This window comes from Primulina huaijiensis, chromosome 7 (genome assembly GCF_012295235.1).
Source record: "Primulina huaijiensis isolate GDHJ02 chromosome 7, ASM1229523v2, whole genome shotgun sequence".
Lineage (NCBI taxonomy): Eukaryota > Viridiplantae > Streptophyta > Magnoliopsida > Lamiales > Gesneriaceae > Primulina > Primulina huaijiensis.
The window spans coordinates 18,049,600-18,070,863 of NC_133312.1; the positions used below are offsets into that span (position 1 = coordinate 18,049,600).

The 21,264-nt window shown below is 35.0% G+C and overlaps 1 protein-coding gene across 1 annotated transcript; it reads left to right on the forward strand.

Annotated features, from left to right (window-relative positions):
• The first annotated feature begins 3,768 nt into the window (after nt 1–3,768).
• On the forward strand, nt 3,769–11,170 carry LOC140980341 (uncharacterized). The gene is made up of 22 exons (XM_073446106.1): nt 3,769–3,956; nt 4,193–4,660; nt 4,817–5,028; nt 5,111–5,194; nt 5,597–5,731; nt 5,827–5,945; nt 6,264–6,428; nt 6,915–7,020; nt 7,107–7,212; nt 7,292–7,402; nt 7,554–7,717; nt 7,805–7,922; nt 8,087–8,311; nt 8,406–8,596; nt 8,694–8,861; nt 8,981–9,086; nt 9,211–9,348; nt 9,467–9,625; nt 9,714–9,920; nt 10,277–10,471; nt 10,762–10,833; nt 10,938–11,170. Exons 1-22 carry the CDS (start codon nt 3,909–3,911, stop codon nt 11,094–11,096), a joined length of 3,456 nt encoding a protein of 1,151 aa, XP_073302207.1. The 5' UTR covers nt 3,769–3,908; the 3' UTR covers nt 11,097–11,170.
• Nucleotides 11,171–21,264: the final 10,094 nt, after the last annotated feature.

Consider the following 21,264-nt stretch of genomic DNA (forward strand, 5'->3'; position numbering starts at 1 on the left):
AGATGACATACTTGTAATTGGTAGCAATGATAAAATGATTAAATCCACCAAGAAGTTGTTAAACTCAAGACTCGACATGAAAAATTTGGGCATAACCGATGTGATCTTTGAAATTAAAATTAATAGAATATCAGAAGGGCTAGTTCTAAGTCAGTCACATTATGTGGACAAAATCCTTGAGAAATTCAATAAAGATGACTCTGCATTAGCTATAACCCCGATAGATATCAGTCAACATCTCTTAAAGAATCAAGGTGAGTATATATCTCAATTAGTATACTTGTAACGTCCAAAAGTCAACTCACGCAAACCACATGCATGGAAATGATTTAAATTACTTAATTGTTTCATTTAATTGATTTTAAATGCTTAAATGATACATAACATATGATGGAAGGTCTAATTGCATGATTTCATGAAAACTGAGGATTTTATCCTAATATTCGATAATATACCGTGGAAAGAAGACCGTGGACGACCAAGATAAAATATTTTCAAGGCTTATTAATATGATTAAATTTTTTTAAAAATAATGGAGTCCAAATTATTTTACGAGATGAGCACGATTTTATTCGGGAAGCCGATTTTGGGCAAATGAGGGATTTTTAAAGAACCAAAAATATTATTTTTGAAAACTAATTTTTATAAACTTTTATTTTTCAATTAAATAGGTGTTATAGGGCCTAACTTACCTAAAATTAGTAGTCCCAATAGCTCCTAAACCCATAGGCCCAAAATCTAAGCCCATTAGCATCCAAATTTTAAATCTATAAAATAGAAACATAGGGTCTTTCTTGAGCTCATATCAGCCGAAAATTTCACACACAACACACACACACACACACACACACACCATATTTTTGAAAATTTGAGGAGGAAAAACAAGGAGTCTTCGTCGCCCGCTCGTCTCCCTTCGCAACCCACGCCAACGATCGCATGTTCGAGCGTTCTAAAACACAAAGGCATGCTTCTAAACTTCTTTGACGCACCATTGAAATCATATTATGCTTGTTTTAATTATTTTTGCATGAAAAATATTTAAACACGATTCGTTTTATCGATAGAACAAATATTTTCAAAGTTTTGATGATTTTACGTTTGTTTGAAAAATATTATGATTCCTAAGGACACGCTGCCAATAGGATGTGTTTATGGGCTAGGAAAAGAGTCGTTAAGGGACAACATGAGGGCTGGAGTCGAGCTTGGTAAACGAGGGACGAACCTAGGGTTTGCTTGGGATACAAGGCTCGGCCATGGGGGGGAGGAGGGTTCGAGCGAGGGGCTGCGCGTAAGGGCTAGGGCTGATTGGGGATGGCTCATCAGGGTCCGGTGCAGTCGTGGAAGGGTTCATTGAGTGCTGGACCTGGCTGCCCCAGGAGATGGGAGAGTCCACAACCTAGGACTCTCCACGTGCATGCGCGCGGCTAGGTCCAGGAGAGGGGAGGCTCGCGGCTGGTCTAGGGGTCTAGGCTAGTCCAGTAGGGTCTAGGGAAGAGGGCTCGATGTCAGGGTAGGGTCCGGTACAGCAGCGGTCCGAGGCGGCTTGGGTAGCATGGGTCGCGACTTTGATGATAGGAGGGAACTCGAGTGGCTGGCTGCTGGAACTAGGGGCTAGGTGCGTTGTTCAGGGCGAGTTCAGGAGAGTCCAGAAGGGTCAGCGTCAGGTCTTGTCAAGGGTGGCTCGGTGGTGGCTTGTGGTTTGGGTGAGGCCGAGGGTTTCTAGGAGAGTTAGGGCTCGTTTTGGAGGCCAGGAAAGAATTGGTTCGAACAATGGTCCATAGAGGTCGATTCATGGTTCACGAGGGTATTTGAAGTATGGAATATTTATGTTTAAAATAAAATATTAATTTGAATTAATCCAGAAATTAAACCCTTCACTGTTTACTAATTAAGGAATTAAATCAAAAAGCTCGAGTTTACTTTAAATAAAAATATTAGAAGTCAAATTTAAGTTTAAATAATTATTTGTGATAGTCTCGAGTCAACAAAGTGAGAAAAAGTAAAAATCGGGAATTTTTGGGTCCAGAGGAAAAACGGTTATTTTCGAGCAATAGTCCGAATAGTTCGCGAACATGTTCGAATCTTTCGAGACAAACTCGAACTCGAATAGAATTCGAGCTATTTTTTTTTAAAAATTTTCGAACTTCGAATCGAGCTCGAACTCGACTAGTACCAATTCGATCCGAATTTGAACCTTCAAATTTTCGTCATATTCGTCTCGATTCGATTCGTTTACATCTCTAGACCCAATCTTAAATAGGTCGAAATATTAATTATTCACACATATGAACGAATATCTAAGCTCAAAGGCAATTTCCTTTCCTTATATAGAAAATATCTTATAAATAAGGAAGAAAAGTGGATAAAAGACAAGATCAATAGTTATTAAAGATTACAATAACATAATTAAGGTAGAATCTTGTATCAAATTGTTTAGTTTCTCTCATCTATACATACCTCTTAGGTACAAATTTTGACACAACTTTTTGATATACAAACTCTTGCTTATATTATCTTGCCAAAATTTTAACTTGAGCATAAGAAGAGTCGCGTTGAAAGTACTTCTTGACATTGACACCCTCAATTATAAAAAGTGCATTGGCTTGTCAAGTTTTATAATGGCACAAGTACATCTATTTAAAACAAGAAAAATTAGAAATTATGATATTTTTGGAATTTTGACATTCAAAAAGAATATCCCCAACTGCATTAAATGCAACCACCAAAGCTTCAAATACTTTCAATTAGAAAGATTGCATTAAAAGGTAAGGATTGAATAAAATAACAACAATATCTTATTATATTCAAAATTATTTTCGATTTTAAAGTTTTATATTTCTATTTAATTTTATTTAAACATGTAATCACAATTTGAAAACTGAGAATTTACGAATTTTTTATGGGAACATTTATAGTTAAATAAGTGTAATTTACATGGTTTGTCTAAGCTTCTCGGAGGATCGCCCCACACTCAGGTGGAGTGCGCGTCCGACCCTAAAAGAAAGAAATCTCAACTATACCATTACGAGACCACTAGAGGGGCATTCCTTGGGATCAGAAGGAAGATTACGTAGCTTGTTGACCGTAACTACTTAAATTAATCAATCTTCCACTTCTAAAAATAAAATCAAATTTGATAATAATATTTATAAAAAAAATTATTTTATTTTCCACTCCGTCAGTCTAAATAAAAGTGTTTCAATAGTTGGTCTCTTTTGAGAAGATCTCACGAATCTTTATGTGTGAGACGAGTCAACCATATCGATATTCACAATAAAAAGTAATACTATTTCGTGAATGACCCAAATAAGAGATATGTCTCACAAAATACGACTTGTGAGACCGTTTCACACAAGTTTTTGCCGTGTTCCAAAAAACGATAGGCGGTCAGTGGCAGCACCTAGGAGATCTCAAGATGGTTTTTTTTTTAAATCTATTTTTTCTTGTTTACCTATGTATTTCTCCAATAATTTCTCTATATTGGATTCAAACTCAAAATCGATAAGATATTCTTCATCTTTGTAATATACAAATTGATTGAAAAATATGTCAAACAATATTTTTTAAAAAATTATATATATATTACATTCTAGATGGATTCTAAAAATCGGGATATAAGCGAACGCTAAGTGCATGAGTACCACTTAGGCGATCCGCGCATTTTAGCCCACTGTAAATGGTATAAATACTAAAATGGGTCCAGTCCATCCATAATTAATTAATTATTTATAATTGAGCTAATTTTCAAACTAGCCGTTGCGAATTACGGCCACAGGTCAGAGTTCGGCTCATCCTCTACGCTCTCTTTTTTGTCTGCAGGCTCTTCTTCTCGTATACCCAAACTTCACAGACAAACTCTCTTCTTCATTCTGTCAATATTATTACTCGTTTTGTGCCATTGATTCATCATGTTTACCGAAGGTTTAGATGCCAGTGCCATAAACTGGATCAAGAAGGTAACTTTTCGATGACCCACCAAAATTGCAGCGTTTCTTGTTTGTTTGTTGGAGAAGTATGCCTTTTCTTTTGGAATGAGAGATTTTTTGTACGTTTCTATGTGTATTAAGCTACATATTTTCAGCCCAGTAAAGGAAAAAAATTGCATTTGAAGAGGACTGTGTTAATAAATTTGACTTAGTGTGAGAGTTGAATTTGGTTTTGAAGTTTCATCTCTGTACTCAATTGCCCGCAGGGATCGGATGTGGAGCAACGTGAAACAAGATCGCCTTTGATTGAAAAGCTAGACCAAAAGTACCATCTTCCCAGATCACCACTAGCCTTTAGTTCAAGTAGTTTCGCATCTTCCCATTCTCTGCCTCCGCTGAAATTTCATTCTGATCTTATTAAACCTGTCAATACGGTCACTCTAACTGTTGACAGCAATGAAGATGACTCTGATTATTACAAGGATAACGATGAAACCGAGAGTGTTGGTTCTGCCCCGGAGCACTCTGATGAAGATGGCTTGGATAAGCCAGTGCTTGAGGATTCCGATGAAGAGATGTTCAATCCCAAGTTGAGGAAAAAATTAAATGATGGAAAAAATGCATCTACTATAAATAGAGGGTTGTTGAAAGAGAATCTTTGTATTGAAATTCCAGGGAGTGTGCGAGGATATACGGTTCGGTCGAACAACAAAGTCCAACCTCACAGTGCTTATGTAAGCATTAGTTACCATTTTTTCTTTTAATAGCAATTGCTAACAATCAGAAACAGATAAAGAACATGGTGTAAGATTCTCTATGGACAGAAAAATGAGCCATTGATTTGAATCTTACCAGTTAATGGGTTCACATATTAGTAAAAACAAATGCAGGGTACACCAGTTGGTAAACTAACTGATGCCTTGGACTTGGGAACACCCAGTGCGCCGCCTGTTTTGGACAATAATATTGACTTACATTCTGAAGCTGGAAGTGAGAAACATAATGATGATCTACATGAAGGATGTGAACAGTGTTTCTCTGGCAATACGGTAAAGTTTTCGGGTCCAGGAGACGGATCTGTGAACAGTGAGGTGGATAAAAGGTATGGTACTTTAGCAGGAGAGATATTAAAGAGTTTTTGTTTATCACTCATGCCCATTGTATTTCGTTGTCACACTTCCCAGGAATGATGAAGAAAAGCTTTCGGAAAGAGAACGTCCAGCCTCTGGCTATCTTGCAAACTCATTTACTCCATATTATGATGCAAGGTTATAGATTTACTCGTTTATTCATTTTTATATGTGATCTTACCTATTAGATGTTGTGCTTGCAGTTGCTCCATGTTCATTTTTTCTTTAAATCTGAAATAGGAAAGACTATAGATTTAAAATTGGTTTTGGTCCGAGTAGGACTAGTGAATGCAAGCTGCCCAACAACTGATTCAACACTTGAATTTGCAGAGACATGCTTCTAGTTGAAGCAGAAGTTGGCATAATTGATTGACCAATATCTCTTTGGGCTATGGTTCTTACCACCTGTATTTAGATGGCCTTGCCGTGCTCCTCCCATTTTTTTTCTCGGTCTCTTAATTTCATCATGGATATTAGATACCAGTTTGACTAAGACATTAAGATTTCTGAGAAGGTACTGCCTTTTTTTTTCAATGACAGTGGGCAAAATGCATGGCAAGCTCTTGTAGCTTATGATGCCTGCATTCGCCTATGCTTAAATTCATGGGCAAGAGGCTTTGTAGAGGCGCCAGAATTTCTGCGTGATGAATGCCTGCTTCTTCGGAATGCCTTTGGGTAAGTCTACAGATTTCGTACTTACTGTTTCTGGTGTCTGTAAATTCGCCAGTTACATTATGTAAGAGAGTATGAAGCATTTTTTCCTTGCTCAGACTGCACAAGCTACTGTTACAACCTCGAGGCGCACAAGCAGCAGAAAGCATCAGTAAGACCACAGAACAAACAATACCTTCGAAAGTGAAAAGGATAGTCGGGAAGATTCGCGTGGAAGGTTTGGACTTTTCTACACTATTACTAGAAGAAAAATTTGCAGTTACTGTAAAGCTTTAATTGGTATATAAATTAGTATGAGGGGGCTTTACTTTCTTATGCCAAGATTGTCCTATGTGTAGAGTTCTAATTCCCAAAATAGTTGCATCTGCTATATTTTATGTACAAAGCATGAGAATTTGTGACTTTTTTATCCTTCTCTAATGTAAAAGATATGAGAGGCTGGAGATGATTTTAACGTTGATATACATTTTTTGTTCCCTGAAAAGTTGCAATACAACGTAATGACAACTAATTATCAGTATGCTAATTATTCTAGTGAAAAAGCTCCGAGTTATACCAAGACGAAAGTTGAAGGACACAAATTCAATGAGAAGTGCACTATACATGCCAGCTGGGGCAGATTATGTCCGACATGTTTCATCAGTGGTCAAGCATAAAATTAATTCTCTCAAGCTCAGTCCATTCTCAATGTCATCTGAAGGTCTGTCCTCCTTTAATGTTTATTTGTGAATTCTTTTTACCAAGAATTATAGTTGTTTAGAATTTAGTTATCATACCTGGTTTAAGAAATAAAGTCCCCCCTTCAGGGATGCAAAAGAGCAAATAAGTATATACTATACCTATTGCAGTGGAAGAAATAACTGATGAAGCCTAAAAATGAGCTTGTCTTTGCTTGAGAAGGATGCAAATAAACCTTCAACATAAGATACAGTTTAAACCTTTAGAGGGGAGGGAAGTCTTAGAGATGCTTCTAGAATATGTACACGTTTAAGAGAGAATATCTAAAAGGAAGACATGGACTGTAAACGCGTGTCAGTGGAACTCCTTAAACATAATCAGATTTTATCTTATGTGATAGAAGTTCAACTATATAGTACCCGCTCATGCACCGCACTATTAAATTTATAAAAATGGATTTTGTTGTGTCACATTATCTTAATGACTATTTTGTCAAATTTATCCACAGAATCAATGGTGTGCTTGGTTCACCTGAAAAGTTTAGTTGAGGAGAATGAAATGGAACAAAGCTCTGTCATCTCATTGAGGCCTGGGAGTGGTGAATATCATGATTTGTAAGTTGCCAATTACGTTCTTATATGATGATTTATATTTAGAATGGATTCCTAGAGAAACTAATCACAGATAGATTGGATTTCAGTTTTCCGGATAGCCAAGCAGATGCGCTTCTACTTGAAGTCCAAGATGTCAAGAGAAATACTCAAGGTTTTGCCACAATTCCAATTTCATCCTTGACCGACAACCCCGTAAGTGCTGTTGCAGCGTAGGCGTCATTATTATCATTAAAGTTCCAGTGGCAATCTAATACTAACTAACATCATGCAGAATGATAGAATTCGATGGTGGCCTATTCATCTTAATGATAATGAATGCGCGGGCAAAGTTTTGCTCTCTATGGGTAGCACATTTACGAGTGACGAGACAGTGGCTCTGAAGGTAACATATTGTTTGATAATGAAAATGCAATGCATTATCAACACTTAATTCAAGCAGTTCCTGGAAAAAGTGACAATCTTTTGCATTCATTAACATATATAAATTCAGCAATGTGATCTAAAATTTATAGTTGCCCATTGAAATGTAATAGAGTGGATCTGTAGTAGAGACTCTAGCATACGATCTGTTGCTTGAGGCTGCTATGCGTGCCGAACAGTTTCATGCACGAAATTTAAGAGTAGGAGGGCCATGGAAGTGGATTTTGAAAGAATTTGCTGAGTATTATGGAGTTTCAGATTCATATACTAAACTAAGGTACTGATTTGTTTGGTACATTGTGAATTTCAGTTCCCTAACAGTGTTATAAAATTCTCGTATATCCATTTACATTAATTTACACAGATATCTCTCTTATGTGATGAATGTTGCCACTCCCACAAAAGATTGCTTAGAGCTTGTTCATGAGTTGCTTGTGCCTGTCACGAAGGCCAGGAATGAGAGAATCCTAACGAGACAAGAAGTAAGTACCTCAAGAAGCTCAATAATCACATCCTTCATGAATTATCATAGATCCAGGAAATGTTTAATCAATTTTGTCGAATTTTTCCGAGAGTGAATGCAATAAAACCCGTGCTAGATTAGAGCTGGCCATAAGATTATAATACAAAGTTTAACACNTCACAGAAAAGTATTTTGTTGGATTGTGAGACGCAAGTTGAGAGTCTTCTCTCAGCAACATTTTGGAATTACAAGTCACTAGATGAAAAATCTCCAACTGGATTGGTTGACGTATCAGGTCCAATATTAGAAACTGCAGCACCGGCACTAGTTCCTGCTGTTCAAGTGTATACGCTTCTTCACGATATTCTTGCTCAAGATTCTCAGACTATGCTGAGAAAATATTTACAGGTATATTTTACCAAATTGGAAATATATCTGGCTTTGCTGCATTTTTTATATCTTTTTGGAACCAGACAACTAAGGTAAATGGCAACTTTTCCAGATGGCAGCAACAAAACGATGTCGAAAACACATGTTTGAGACTGATGAGCTTGTATCAAGCAACTCAGATGGCTTTGTCATGGATTCTGGTTCAATCTGCACAGCCTACTCCAAAATGAAGAATCTCTGTATCAACATAAGCAAAGAAATCCAGGCTGACATCAAGATACACAATCAACACATATTTCCTAGGTATCAAATTTGATGTTAGACAATTTCAACTATTGATTTATTTGTGTGCCACATATATAAGCTGCTAATATGAAGCAAAATCATCTGCCATTTTTAGTTCCATAGACCTGTCGAGCATAACCTCATCAGTGTATAGCACAGAATTGTGCAAAAGGCTCAAAAGTTTCTTAGCTACATGGCCTCCATCAAGTCCCATGCCACACGTGAACGATCTTCTGATAGCAATGTCAGAATTCGAGAGGAGCCTTGAGTTGTGGAATATCAGGTTTACAATCTCATTACCCCTAGTTTTGGCCTGAGATTTTCAATAATTTCAGCTTTAGAAAATACTTTACTGAAACTTTTACACTGATAATTTGTAAACATGTAAATTTATAAATTCAGCCCAGTCCAAGGCGGTGTCAACTCCCGAGAGTTGTATGACAATTACATAATGGTCTGGATACAAGATTTACAACTGACCTTTCTTGATCTTTGCAAAGCTGAAAAGGTACCTCTTCTTACTTATTAGACTATCGTCTGTGCATCATATTCTCAGCTGATTTTTTGTGCAGCTTTCTGCCTTTAGGAGTTTAGGTCTATAATATTGCTACTTATTGAACTTTCAATTGCAGGTACCTTGGTCTGGGGTAGTTACAATTTATTCAACCTCTCCCTTTGCTGAGGATATGTTTGAGAAAATGACAAAAATGCTCGTGGAGTATGAAGTTGTGATCAACCGATGGCCTCAGTACACATTGATTTTGGAGAATGTGAGGTTCTATCTTTAGTACACAGGCGTTTTTTTTCCTGACATTCACATACACATTCTATTATCATTTTTTGTGCCCACAAAGTTGTATTTACATTTCATTGGTTCATATTTTATAGGCTGCTGCAAATGTTGAAAGAGCAATAATCAAGGCAATGGAAAGGCAATATAATGACATTTTGACTCCTTTAAAAGATAGCATCCCAAAAAGACTTGGCATGCAAGTTCAGAAATTGGCAAGAAGGCAATCAACCACTTACTATTCCATTCCTAGCCAGGTGAGTTGAGCTTCTGCAATTTATTTTCACCTCAGAATTGATAGAAGAAAGAATAGATTTGACCGTTCCTTTTATTTGTGTTTGGCAGCTCGGAATATTTCTGAACACAATGAAGAGAATTCTAGACGTGCTTCACTGTACGATTGAGGACAAACTGAAGTCATGGGCATCCTATTTGCCAATGAATGGAGACAGTAGGTCAACTTTTGGGGAACAAATGAATGCTATTACTGTCCTCTTAAGGACAAAGTACAAGAATTATGTCCAAGCTATTGTGGTCAAGCTTGCAGCGAACGTAAGCCATTTTTTTATCTCTGAATTTGTTTAGTTTTAGAGATGGACAAATATGCTAAAGATTAGATTTCATCTCTCGATTTTCAACTTTATAGGCTTCAACTTTAAAGTAAGATCAAACTTTATTCCATATAGTGACTTAGAGTTTCACCACAAAGCTTCTTCAACCTCATAACTGCAGAGAATGCTTTGAAAACTTGAAATTGTTTATGCTTAGAGAATTGTACATGTGATCCTTATTTCCAAAAAACTGTAACCCTTACCCAAGTATCCAAATGCATTATGCCAATGTTTTCATGCCCTCCTTTTGTATTGTGTAAGTGGTAAGGTAACACATATTCGAGTAAATTATTACAGTTGCAAGCTAATAGAAGTACAAGGCTTCAAAGGATCTTGGAAGATACAAAGGAAGCAGATGGGGAATCTGAAATCCGTGAGAGGATGCAACTGCTGAGCACACAACTCTCTGACTCCATATGCCATTTACACGAATCTTTTACAAGTCAAATATTTGTTGCAGCCACTCGTGCTTTTTGGGATAAAATGGGACAGGTAACCTAAGAAGTATGCTTCTTTTTATGATTTTCATTTTATTGTGATTTAGTTTTAAAAGAGATTTCCTACCCCATATACCAATAAATTTTCCGCTTTACAAATAGAGATTATTCTATTCTAAAGCATGAGAGATTTGTGAAGTTTTAGCCCTCTGAGAGCATTTCAACGTGTACTTAGTTAGACCTCTTGATGCTCGAATCATGAGAATCCTATATTATACTACATTCTCTCTTCATCATTAGTTCCTCCATTTTAAGTTCAAGAAATTTCCTGATTCCTGTTATTAGATTGTATTGAAGTTTCTGGAGGGCAGGAAAGAGAATCGAGTTTGGTATACCGGATCATATCATGCTCTTGTTGTAAGTAATCCGAAAGACATTGTACATAAACAAGGAAATATTACTATCTTTATGAAAACACAATCATTCATTTGTATTGCTCTCTTTGACTTATTTCTTTTTAGATTCTGGATGACATATATGCATCTGAGATGCAGAGATTGCTTGGCAATGCTTTGCAAGAAAAGGACTTGGAACCCCCTCGATCGATCACCGAAGCTCGGTCGATTTTGTCCAGAGACACCACAAACAGATTGGACTCATCTTCTTACCTGTATTTTTAGATGAATTTCTTTGCTATACCAATAATAAGTACAAGTACTGTGCATATAAGATTTTGATTCATTATATAATTCTTTTTTGTATGTAAAATTACAATAATTCTTTTAATAGAATTGAATATATAATGTTTGGCAATGTTATTGCACGACTTTGAATTAAATAATTTACTTTTATATTATGAACTGGAATCTCATTTATTATTCAAGACTTAACTTGAAGTTTTCTGTGTTTGGCCATTTTCTTTAAGTCTCAAATAGTATCCCAGAAAATTTTGTTTTTTGAAGTATTTATTTGGGCTAATATCTTTAAAAAATTATCGTGCCTTATAGGACTTACATTCTTAGTAATTGAAAAAATTGAGCGGACGAGAAACAGTAAGATACTAAATTTAAAATTCGGAAGAATTGATTATTAAATAAGGGCATTTGATATCTTTTAATAAAAATTCTAATTATTTGACAAAATGTAAGTATGAAACTATAATATAGTAGTGATTTATTAAAATAAAGAAAATAAAATAAAAAATAGCAGCTAAGTCACAAATATAATATAATATTAAACTTCAACATTGTGTGCCCAAATATTTATAAATACAAAATATTATTTATTAATTATAAAATTTTGATAATATATAATTAATTTAATTTAAATGAAAAACTATAAATATAAAAATATTTATAATTATGTTAAGAAGTAGGTAGAATTTAGAAAATTATAAAATATAAAAGTGATAGATTTCCGTTTCACTAACATACCAAAATATTTAATGCGAGAGGTTCAAAATTAACATAGCACTATTCACAATGCACGTGATACATGCACTTAAAATTTTAAACGAAGATACAAAAAAAAAAAAAAATTAGTACTTTTGCCAACAAAACGATATAAATCGATATTTTGATCCTGAGCTGAATAAATCGATAAATCGATAAATATTTTGATCAATTATTTTGATCCTGGGCTGAATAAATCGATAAACAACATTAAATAATATAAATCAAATATTTAAAAATTAACTATTAATATTACAGAGTAATACAAATCAGATATAAACTACTGAAGATGTGCCATGCGGTTTTTCATTCAGTAGAACTCATCAATTATTGAATCAATGTCAATCCTTGCAGTAAACTCTCTTTCAATATAGACAATCATAGAATCTGCCAATAACTCTTCTTCCATCTTATTTCGGAGAGATGTTTTAAGAAGTTTCATAGTTGAGAATGATCGTTCTGTTGTCGCAGGAGAAACATGAAGCGTTAAAACAAGAAGGATCAATATGTCAATTAAGTGATAATGACCTGCCTTTTCAGTCTCTAGTAATCATCGACATAATTCAGAAATAATACAAATATTCTGAAACCTTTCATGATGAATTATATCAAACTTATAATGATCCAACTGACTTTTCAGATAATGTAGTTCTTCTTTATTGAAATCACTAGGATAGAATTTCTGTGCAAGATTGTAAATATTATTAGCATTAAACAACTTAAAGTTGTCTCGAGGTTCCAAAGCATAACTAAGTCTAAGAAGTTATACAGCCCCATCATTGAATCTGCTATTGAGTTCTTCCACTTGAAAATCTATTGCAACATTAAATACATCAAAATGGTAATGATGTTCAAATTTAATAGAATCCCTTTGCTGGCTCGAACGTCCTGTAACATATCTATACCAAGCATTCATATCTGGTATCTCAATACCATTATTTTCACAAACTGATTGCACGATCATTAGAAGAATATAATAACCTTCTACTCTCAAAGTATGAAGTAAATCTTTTGTAGTTGAGACAAAATCCATTGCATTTAAAATGTCCAAAGACTTCTCTTGAAAAGCTCGACAAAGCAAATCTGTGATCCCCATAATCTTATGCATTAAATATAGGGTAAATATGAAATCAAATGATCTCAATGCAATCAAAAAACCTGTAGCTTCCCCTCGTATAGAATTCGAAGATGTTTCCTCCACCATGTGCTCAAGCACAATAATCACAGAGCTGTACATATCTATCATACTGCAAATCGACTCAAAATGAGAACTCCAACGCGTCTTTCCAGCTCGTTACAAAGTACCAATCTGATTAAGGCCAGTACTTGTGTCGCAAACAAATAAGAAGTGAAATGATTAATGAGAATAAAATGAGAACTCGATTTTATTAATAAAAAATCATATGATTAAGTTTAGTACCTGTCTCGCGAATACCAGTAGCTACCATAGTTGCAATTTCAATAGCTTGGGCAGATTGCAACTCAATGTGACGTTTTGGACATGTCTTAATAAGATTACAAATAGAATTCAATTTTGAAAAAAATAGCCAAATAGAACTCTCCTTTTCAGTAGCAGTCACCAATACTAATAGAAGTCTATGTGCAAAACAATGAACATAATATGCTTGAGGAGAATCTCTCAGAAAAAGAGCTTGTAGTCCGTTCCATGAGCCACGCATATTACTAGTTCCATCATATCCTTGACCCCGAATATCTTTGATATGCAAATCATGTCGACCAAGCACATTACATATTTCTTTTTTAAGTGTTACCGCAGTGGTGTCAAAAACATGCACAATATCAAAGAAACGCTCCATTAAGAACCCTTTACGATCAACAAATCTCAACACAATAGCCATATGCTCTTTGTTTGATATGTCCTCATAAATCAAAATACAAAATTTTGCACTCCCAACCTCTTCACGTATTTTTTTCCTTACTCTCTCAGGAAGAATATGCAAAATTTCTTTTTGAATATCTGGTGATATATATTTTGCATTTTTTGGTGCTTTTTCTAAAACAACATTATTAATGTGAACATCCATTTTTCCCATAAGCTTTATCATTTCTATAAGATTACCTTGATTTTTGGAATATGAAGATTCATCATTTCCTCTCAATGCACATCTTTGCAAACAAAGCCAACGAATGCTTTCAATTGTGGCCGTAAGCCTCAAAAGGTTTTTCTTCACTTCTTCTAATGTTTGTTCATTCATCACTTTATCAATGTGACTACTTACATTCATCAAAGCACTCATAGATTCCACGACATTGTTATGTGGTGAAGTGGGACTTCCTGTGTACATCAATAAAGCACATCTTTTCCCATCATTAACTCTTTTCCAACCTCTAAAACCATCAACTGTAAATGCAGCATAACGAGCCTCTTTTTCTTGGAAAAGGAAACATGGGAAGCAAAATGCTGCATCTTTATTAGGAGAGTACTCCAACCAAGGAAATTGCTCAAACCAACTTTTTTGAAATCGCCGGTATTGTTCTCCTAATTTGGTTCGCGGATACTCCATAACAGATTGATATGGCCCCCTTAAGATATAAGTTCGTCTGATTGCTTCTCTTTCATTGACAGGACATTGCCAAATTGGAGTACGCTTGGCCGGATATAGTTGAACATAACCGCAATCATCACTATCAACTCTTTGATACTTGACCGGGTGTTGTTCATCATGGTTTGAGATCTCATTATTAGTTGGAGAATGCTCATCTCTAGTCGATGTACTAGTTGTAGGTTTAAAATATGAAACATATTTTTCCTCTTGCCTCTTTGAGCTTCCATTGAAAGCTACACCATCAGATAAAAAATAACATTGAACATGCAAACCAAAGTTGCAAAAATAAAAAATAACAAACTAATAATGGTTGATACATAATAACTATGTATATATTTATATAGGTATATGAAAACTACTTAACCTTACATCCAGCCAGATTGTTCATTATGTAGCTAAATATGGTTCCATTAATTCCACTTCACAATTAGAAGTTAAGTGTGCTTACTGGAAAAATGATAAATTGATCAAAGAAAAGCTTATTTTAACTTGAAAGGAAACACAATGCAATAAGTTTGAAATATTGTTGGTGATGCCACAAAACCCCATACTCATAAAACCTAAACAGAGATCTACAATCAAGTTCAGTAAAAAATTAGAAAATCCCAAATACTAGTGGGAAACTTCAAAAGAGTACTGATTACACATGCTTCACGTTTCTCGACGTATAAATCACCTCAAAACTCCTTATTTTCAAAAATATGAAAAACCATCAACCATATTTTAAATAATTAAAAATAATTATTAAATAAAAATATTTTACGTTTTTTAGCCCTCGGTCTCCATTCCTCGATCGTAACTCGAATAACATTTAAAAATACATTTTAATGCAACCATGAAAAAAATATAATTTAAATATGTCAACATGCACAACATAATTAATTTATGCAATTAAAACAATTAATTGAAATATACAAGGAATCTAATAATTTATATGTATGTGGTTCGCGTGGACCTTCGAATATTCGGGACGTTACAATCTTTCCCCCTTAAATTGAATTTCGTACTCGAATTTCGCTTATCCTTGATAGTCACAAGTTTAGACTTAGATCTAGTATCCAAAAAATCCACGCTTCCGATGCGCAACTCTGATAAAACTTAAGTTCTAGAATGTCATTACGCCTCTTTGATCTCAATTAAATTTTCCTTCTAAATCTTTATTTGCGAGTTGCAACTTTAAAAGATCCATAATGGCTTAGTGCTGTTACTATCATAACCTCGAATTTCAACTTTTCTTACAATTCCTAAGATTAAAAGATGGATGACCATACTTATCGTATATTACTTTCCTTATTTTATACCCAAAATATTCGTCAACTTATCATATTTCAACCTTAAAATCCCAAACACATCCGCTAACGCTTAGATTTTCAAGCTTAATATTGATTCACCCTACAAAATCCTTGATTACCATTCCTTATAACATTATAACAAAGATATCCCAAGGTTTTACATATGCTTACAAGCCTAAATCATCGAAAATTATTATCATTTAACCCATTCAATTCTCACATATTGTTAAACTAGTCCCCAAATTCCTTAAAAATTACAAAATCAATTCTTAATTTCCTCAAAATTTATCCAATTGTTCCTAAATTTCGAAAATCCTACGATTAACCCATAAGTTCTTGGCATTCTTAATTCCCTTTATAGGTTTCCCATAACATAAATTTCGATAATTTCAAACTTATTTACCCAAAATCAATTCCTATAACCAATCTTACCTTTCATCAAACTTAAAATCCCAATTTATACATTTTCTTACTTTCAAATATCATCGCAGTCTTCGAATCATTATTCCTTATATCTAATTCCCAAAAATTAATTCAACTAGTAACCACGAATCATAAATAGTTTCTTAGAAAATCTACGTGTCCCAAAGACATTCATAATATTCATGATTAACTTATGGCCCAAAAAGTAGAACGTCAATACTAAAACTCAAAATCAACATAGTCCAATTCCACCACAAAGCCAACATGCGTTGAAATCAAATAATTTCTTATTTCATGTCATATCACGTATAAAAATTCTAAAGCATATAAATCATATATTCCCATAGAGCTTAAACATGTGACGTAAACATATAATTCATATAATTATGCAGGTAACACGATAAAATCATATAAAGCATTTAAACTTACATATTTGAGGCTTGACGATTGAGCTTCCCGTCACTGATGGTGACACAACCCTTTACAGGACCATTGCTCTGAAACGTTTGCTACTCGTTTTCTTAAAACGTGCTAGAAATTTTTTTTTTCTCTCCTTAATCTCCATGATTCAAAATATACATATATATACTTTAAAATACCTTGACACCATTTTTAAATAAAACAACAAACTAACATTTAAAAATCAAAGGAAAATAGTTTGAATCGTAAAGTCGTTAATCGTTTTACCAAATCCAAAAACCTTATTTGAAAAGTATAGCCCATACTATAACCTCTCAAAAATCTCTCAAACATAAATAAATAGTCGTAAAAATATTCTTGACATAAATCATAATCATAAACTAGTGCGGAAAACCGTATGAGCCGTGTTTCGATTTATTTTGACTTTAAAAACCTTAACTAGACCTATATAGTTCGCCCCTGACCCATGGTTCGATTTTCTCGAGCCACCCTCGAGCCATGTTGGACCAAACCCTGAACAACCCCTTAGGCCACCCCCCTTGGACCCTTGGAACTCACGGACATGACCCCTAGGATCGAACCGAAGCTTCCCAACCCGGCACACCAGTTGGCCGAGAACCCTCTTGTACATGTACTCTATGTTTTGGTGCCTAGGACTCTAGCCGACCAAGCCACCCTTGAACCAACATGTTGTACACTCACCTAGGACCCCAAGGAGTCCCCATATCCCAGCTCGTTGTCCTCCAGACCGAGCCCTTGTCCCTGCGCAAGCACTGAACCCTGCACGATACTTTCTTTGGCTCTCGGGTGCTAGTCCTAGCAAGCTAGGACTCCTTCCCCAGCCCATGACTCGAGTCCTAGCATGGCTAGGACTCTACCCCTAACCCTTCACAGACCCTAGCTAAGCCCTGACCCAACCGAGCCCCTATGACCCAACACCGAACCACATGATCACTTTCTGCCAGATTTGGTTCCAGCTTATGTCTGTTTGTTTTGCAGTGTTTGTGCGTGATCTTAGGACTCTAAAATCGTGTAAAATCATGCTTAATCATAATCTATATCGTGGAAGCCCCTTAGAACATATTAAACATGAATTGGAAGCAAAAATCGAGGCTTAAGACATCCATGCTCATGAAAAACGAAATTTAACCAAAAGTTTCACTTTTTTTCAAAAATTTTCATGTATAAAAACCTATTATGGTGTGATGATGTTTTAAAGGAAAGAAATATGCGTGCCTTTGCGTTTTAAATGCACGAATTCTTGTTGACGATTGCGAAGAACGGGGCAAGAACCTTGGCTTGACACTTCCTTGAACCTTTGAAATTTTCTTCAATTTGTTGTGTGTGTGAGTTCGTGTATTTGGAGTGTTTTGGGAGAGAAAAATTCAGATTGAGGCGTGGGGTGATGTTGTTAATGGGGTGGATTTACGTATTATACAGTTAAATATTTTACTAACAATGCTTTAGGCCTATTAAGCATAATTTAGGCCCATTAATGATTAATTAAAATTTAATTAAAATATTTAAAATAGCTTTGTTTAAGTAAGTTTGTGAATTTAATAGCCGGGTTGTCAAAAATTTCGTATTTTTGTTGAAAAATCAACACCGATAAAATTTACGTCCCGGCGTATAAATCACCTCAAAACTACTTATTTTCAAAAATATGAAAATCCATCAACCATATTTTAAACAATTAAAAATAATTATTAAATAAAAACATTTTACGTTTTTCAGCCCTCGGTCTCTGTTTCTCGATAGCAACTCGAATAACCTTTAAAAATACATTTTAATGCAACCATGAAAAAAAATTTAAATATGTCAACATGCACAACATAATTAATTTATGCAATTAAAATAAATAATTGAAATACGCAAGGAATTTAATAATTTATATGCATGTGGTTCGCGTGGACCTTCGAATATTCGGGGCGTTACAGTACTGTCTGCCTCGATCCACTCAAGCGTCAGCGCCTACTCACTAACATCATCACATGCAGCATTCAAACCTAGTGAGTCTAATGACTCAGCACATTCTAAACAGTAGTAGCTAACAATACATATACAAGCACATGCATTAAAATCATACTTTTATTTAAAATATTTTAAGCATAAATAAACTTGTAAGCATAAATAAATCATAAATCATCAAATTGTAAAATCGTAAAGCTGTCAGTCATTTATCATTTTGGGTGAAGTTTGATACTTGAAAGTGACTAGTCTTTATCCTCTGGTTGACTGATCAGTCTTAACTCACCATTGTGCATGGGGAAGGGCACTAGTCACCGACGTAAAAATAGAAATACGATTGTTGGGCTCCCTCTGGGCCTTTTCCCGTATCCGGGCTCCCTCTGGGGTCATTTCTCTCACGATATTCCCGAAAATCATATATCATATCCTCTTTGTCACAGTCAATTCACATCCTTCAAAAAAATTTTCCTTTCCTTTTAATTTATAAAATTTCACGACTTTCCAAAAATAGCATTTTTACAGTACAAAATTGCACAACTTTACCATAAATAATAAAATCTCGTTTTTTAATCATAAACATCATAATATATCATTTAACATGCGTTATGACCCTTCGGCACGCTACCAACCCTTTTCGTACTACCCATGTGTAAAATGATCGTTTTGTCCCTGGACGTAAAATTTCTTGATTTTGACTTTTTCTTACTTTTATTAACTCTAGACTATCCCAAATAATTATTTAAACTTAGATTAAATTTTTAATATTTATATTTAGCTTAAATTAAAGGCTTTTGATTTAATTTCGTAGTTACTAATTCGTAAAGCGTTTAATTCCAGGATTAATTCAAACTTTAATATTTTAATTCCAAACTTTTATCATGAACTTTTTATACCTAAATTACCCTTGTGAACCATGCACCATGGTTCGACCCCTTAACCATTAAAATTCAATATCACGAACCCTAGTTAGTTCCCTCGAGCCATCTCACGTTTCACTCGAACCACACCCGAGCCACCTCAAGCCAACCCCTGACCAGACAAACTAGGGACCCTACTGACCAGCCCTGGCCCATTTAACCAGCCCCTAGCCCATGCCACACGTTCTAGCATGAGCCGAGACCGAAGACTTGCGTGCTAGGACTCCTCACTTGACTAAGACTCTTCACTCGAGCCACCACCGTGTCCGAACCCTCCTGACCCTCACTGGACCACCCTCAGACCTAGCCTAAACCAGTCCCCAACCGCCGTGATCCCCCTTGCCCGTGGCTTCTTAATCGCACATGGTGAAGAGTTCATGCGGTTGTGGACTCTTCCCCTACGGCAGCCTTTGGCTAGGACACTTCCTAGACCTTAGTCAGGTCCCTCACCGAGCCTTAGACGAACCTTGGCCGAGCCACACACAGCCAAGCCCCTAGCCGAGCCCTTGATCACCTAGTACACGTAGCAAACCCTAGGTTTCTACCCTCCCACGTGCACAGCCCCTTCTAGCTTGTGTCCAGACCTCGTTTCATTCCTAAAACGTCCATGTTCTATCCATAAATTGTCTCAAGTTGTCAGCCTATCCCTTGAAAATCAGAAAGTTTAATAACCAAGCGTAAAATCATCAAAAATTTTGAAATAGTCGTTCTATCGTTAAACTAATCGAACATAAATATTTTTCATGCAAAAATAATCAAAACATGCATAATATTGTTTGAATGATAAATCAAATGGATTTAGAAACGTGCCTTTGCATTTTAGAACGCTCGAAAATACGATCGTCGGCGTGGGGTGCAAGGAAGAACGAACGGACGACGAAGACTCCTTGTTTTCTTCCCTTGGAATTTTCGAAATATGTGTGTGTGGTGTGTCTAAATTTCGGTTGGTATGTGTGCTCCAAAGCCTAGGTTTCTATTTTAAAGTTTTTAATTTGCATGATAATGGGCTTGGGTTTTGGGCTTTCAAGTTTAGGGGTAATTGGGCCTACTCATCCTAGGTAAATTAGGTTCAATAACACCTATTTAATTGAAAAATAAAAGTTTATAAAAATTAGTTTTCAATGATAATACATTTGATATTTTAAAAGTCCCTCGTTTGCCCAAAACCGGCTTCCCGGATAAAATCGATCTCGTCTCGTAAAGGAATTTGAACTTTATCATTTTTAGAAAAATTTAATCATATTTAATCATATTAATAAGCCTCGAAAATATTTATTTTGTCTTGTTCGTTCCAGTCTTCTTTCCCCCAGCCTATTATCGAATATTCGGGTAAAATCTTATAATTTAATGATCATGCACTTTAAACATTTAAAAATGTAAAATATATCATTTAATTTTTTAAAATCAATTAAGTAAAATAAATATGCAATTTAAATAATTTGCATGCATGCGCTTTACGTGGGTTAGGGGTGTTCAAACTTCGGATAAAACCGAAAATACAAACCAAAAAAACCGAACACTGAATCGAACCGAAAACCGAATTTTTTAATTCAGATATAAATGTTAAAACCGAAATTTATTTGGTTCGATTTCGGATTATATATGTCAAAATTGAACCGATCGAAAAAACCGAAAATTCATTAAATTAATAATTTTATTTTTATTATATATTTTTTGAGATGATATCAGTGATTAATGAATTATTTTGAATAATATTTAGTAAATTGTTGTTTATGTAATTCATTTAGACTTTATATTTAAATTTATATAATTCATTTAGACTTTATATTTAAATGTTTTACTAAAAAAT

Coding starts and splice junctions, on each gene's coding strand:
- LOC140980341 (XM_073446106.1), top strand. CDS start 3,909: ATGTTTACCGAAGGTTTAGATGCCAGTGCCATAAACTGGATCAAGAAG. Junction 7,213..7,291: donor CATCCTTGACCGACAACCCC/GTAAGTGCTGTT, acceptor AACATCATGCAG/AATGATAGAATTCGATGGTG. Junction 10,834..10,937: donor GATCATATCATGCTCTTGTT/GTAAGTAATCCG, acceptor ATTTCTTTTTAG/ATTCTGGATGACATATATGC.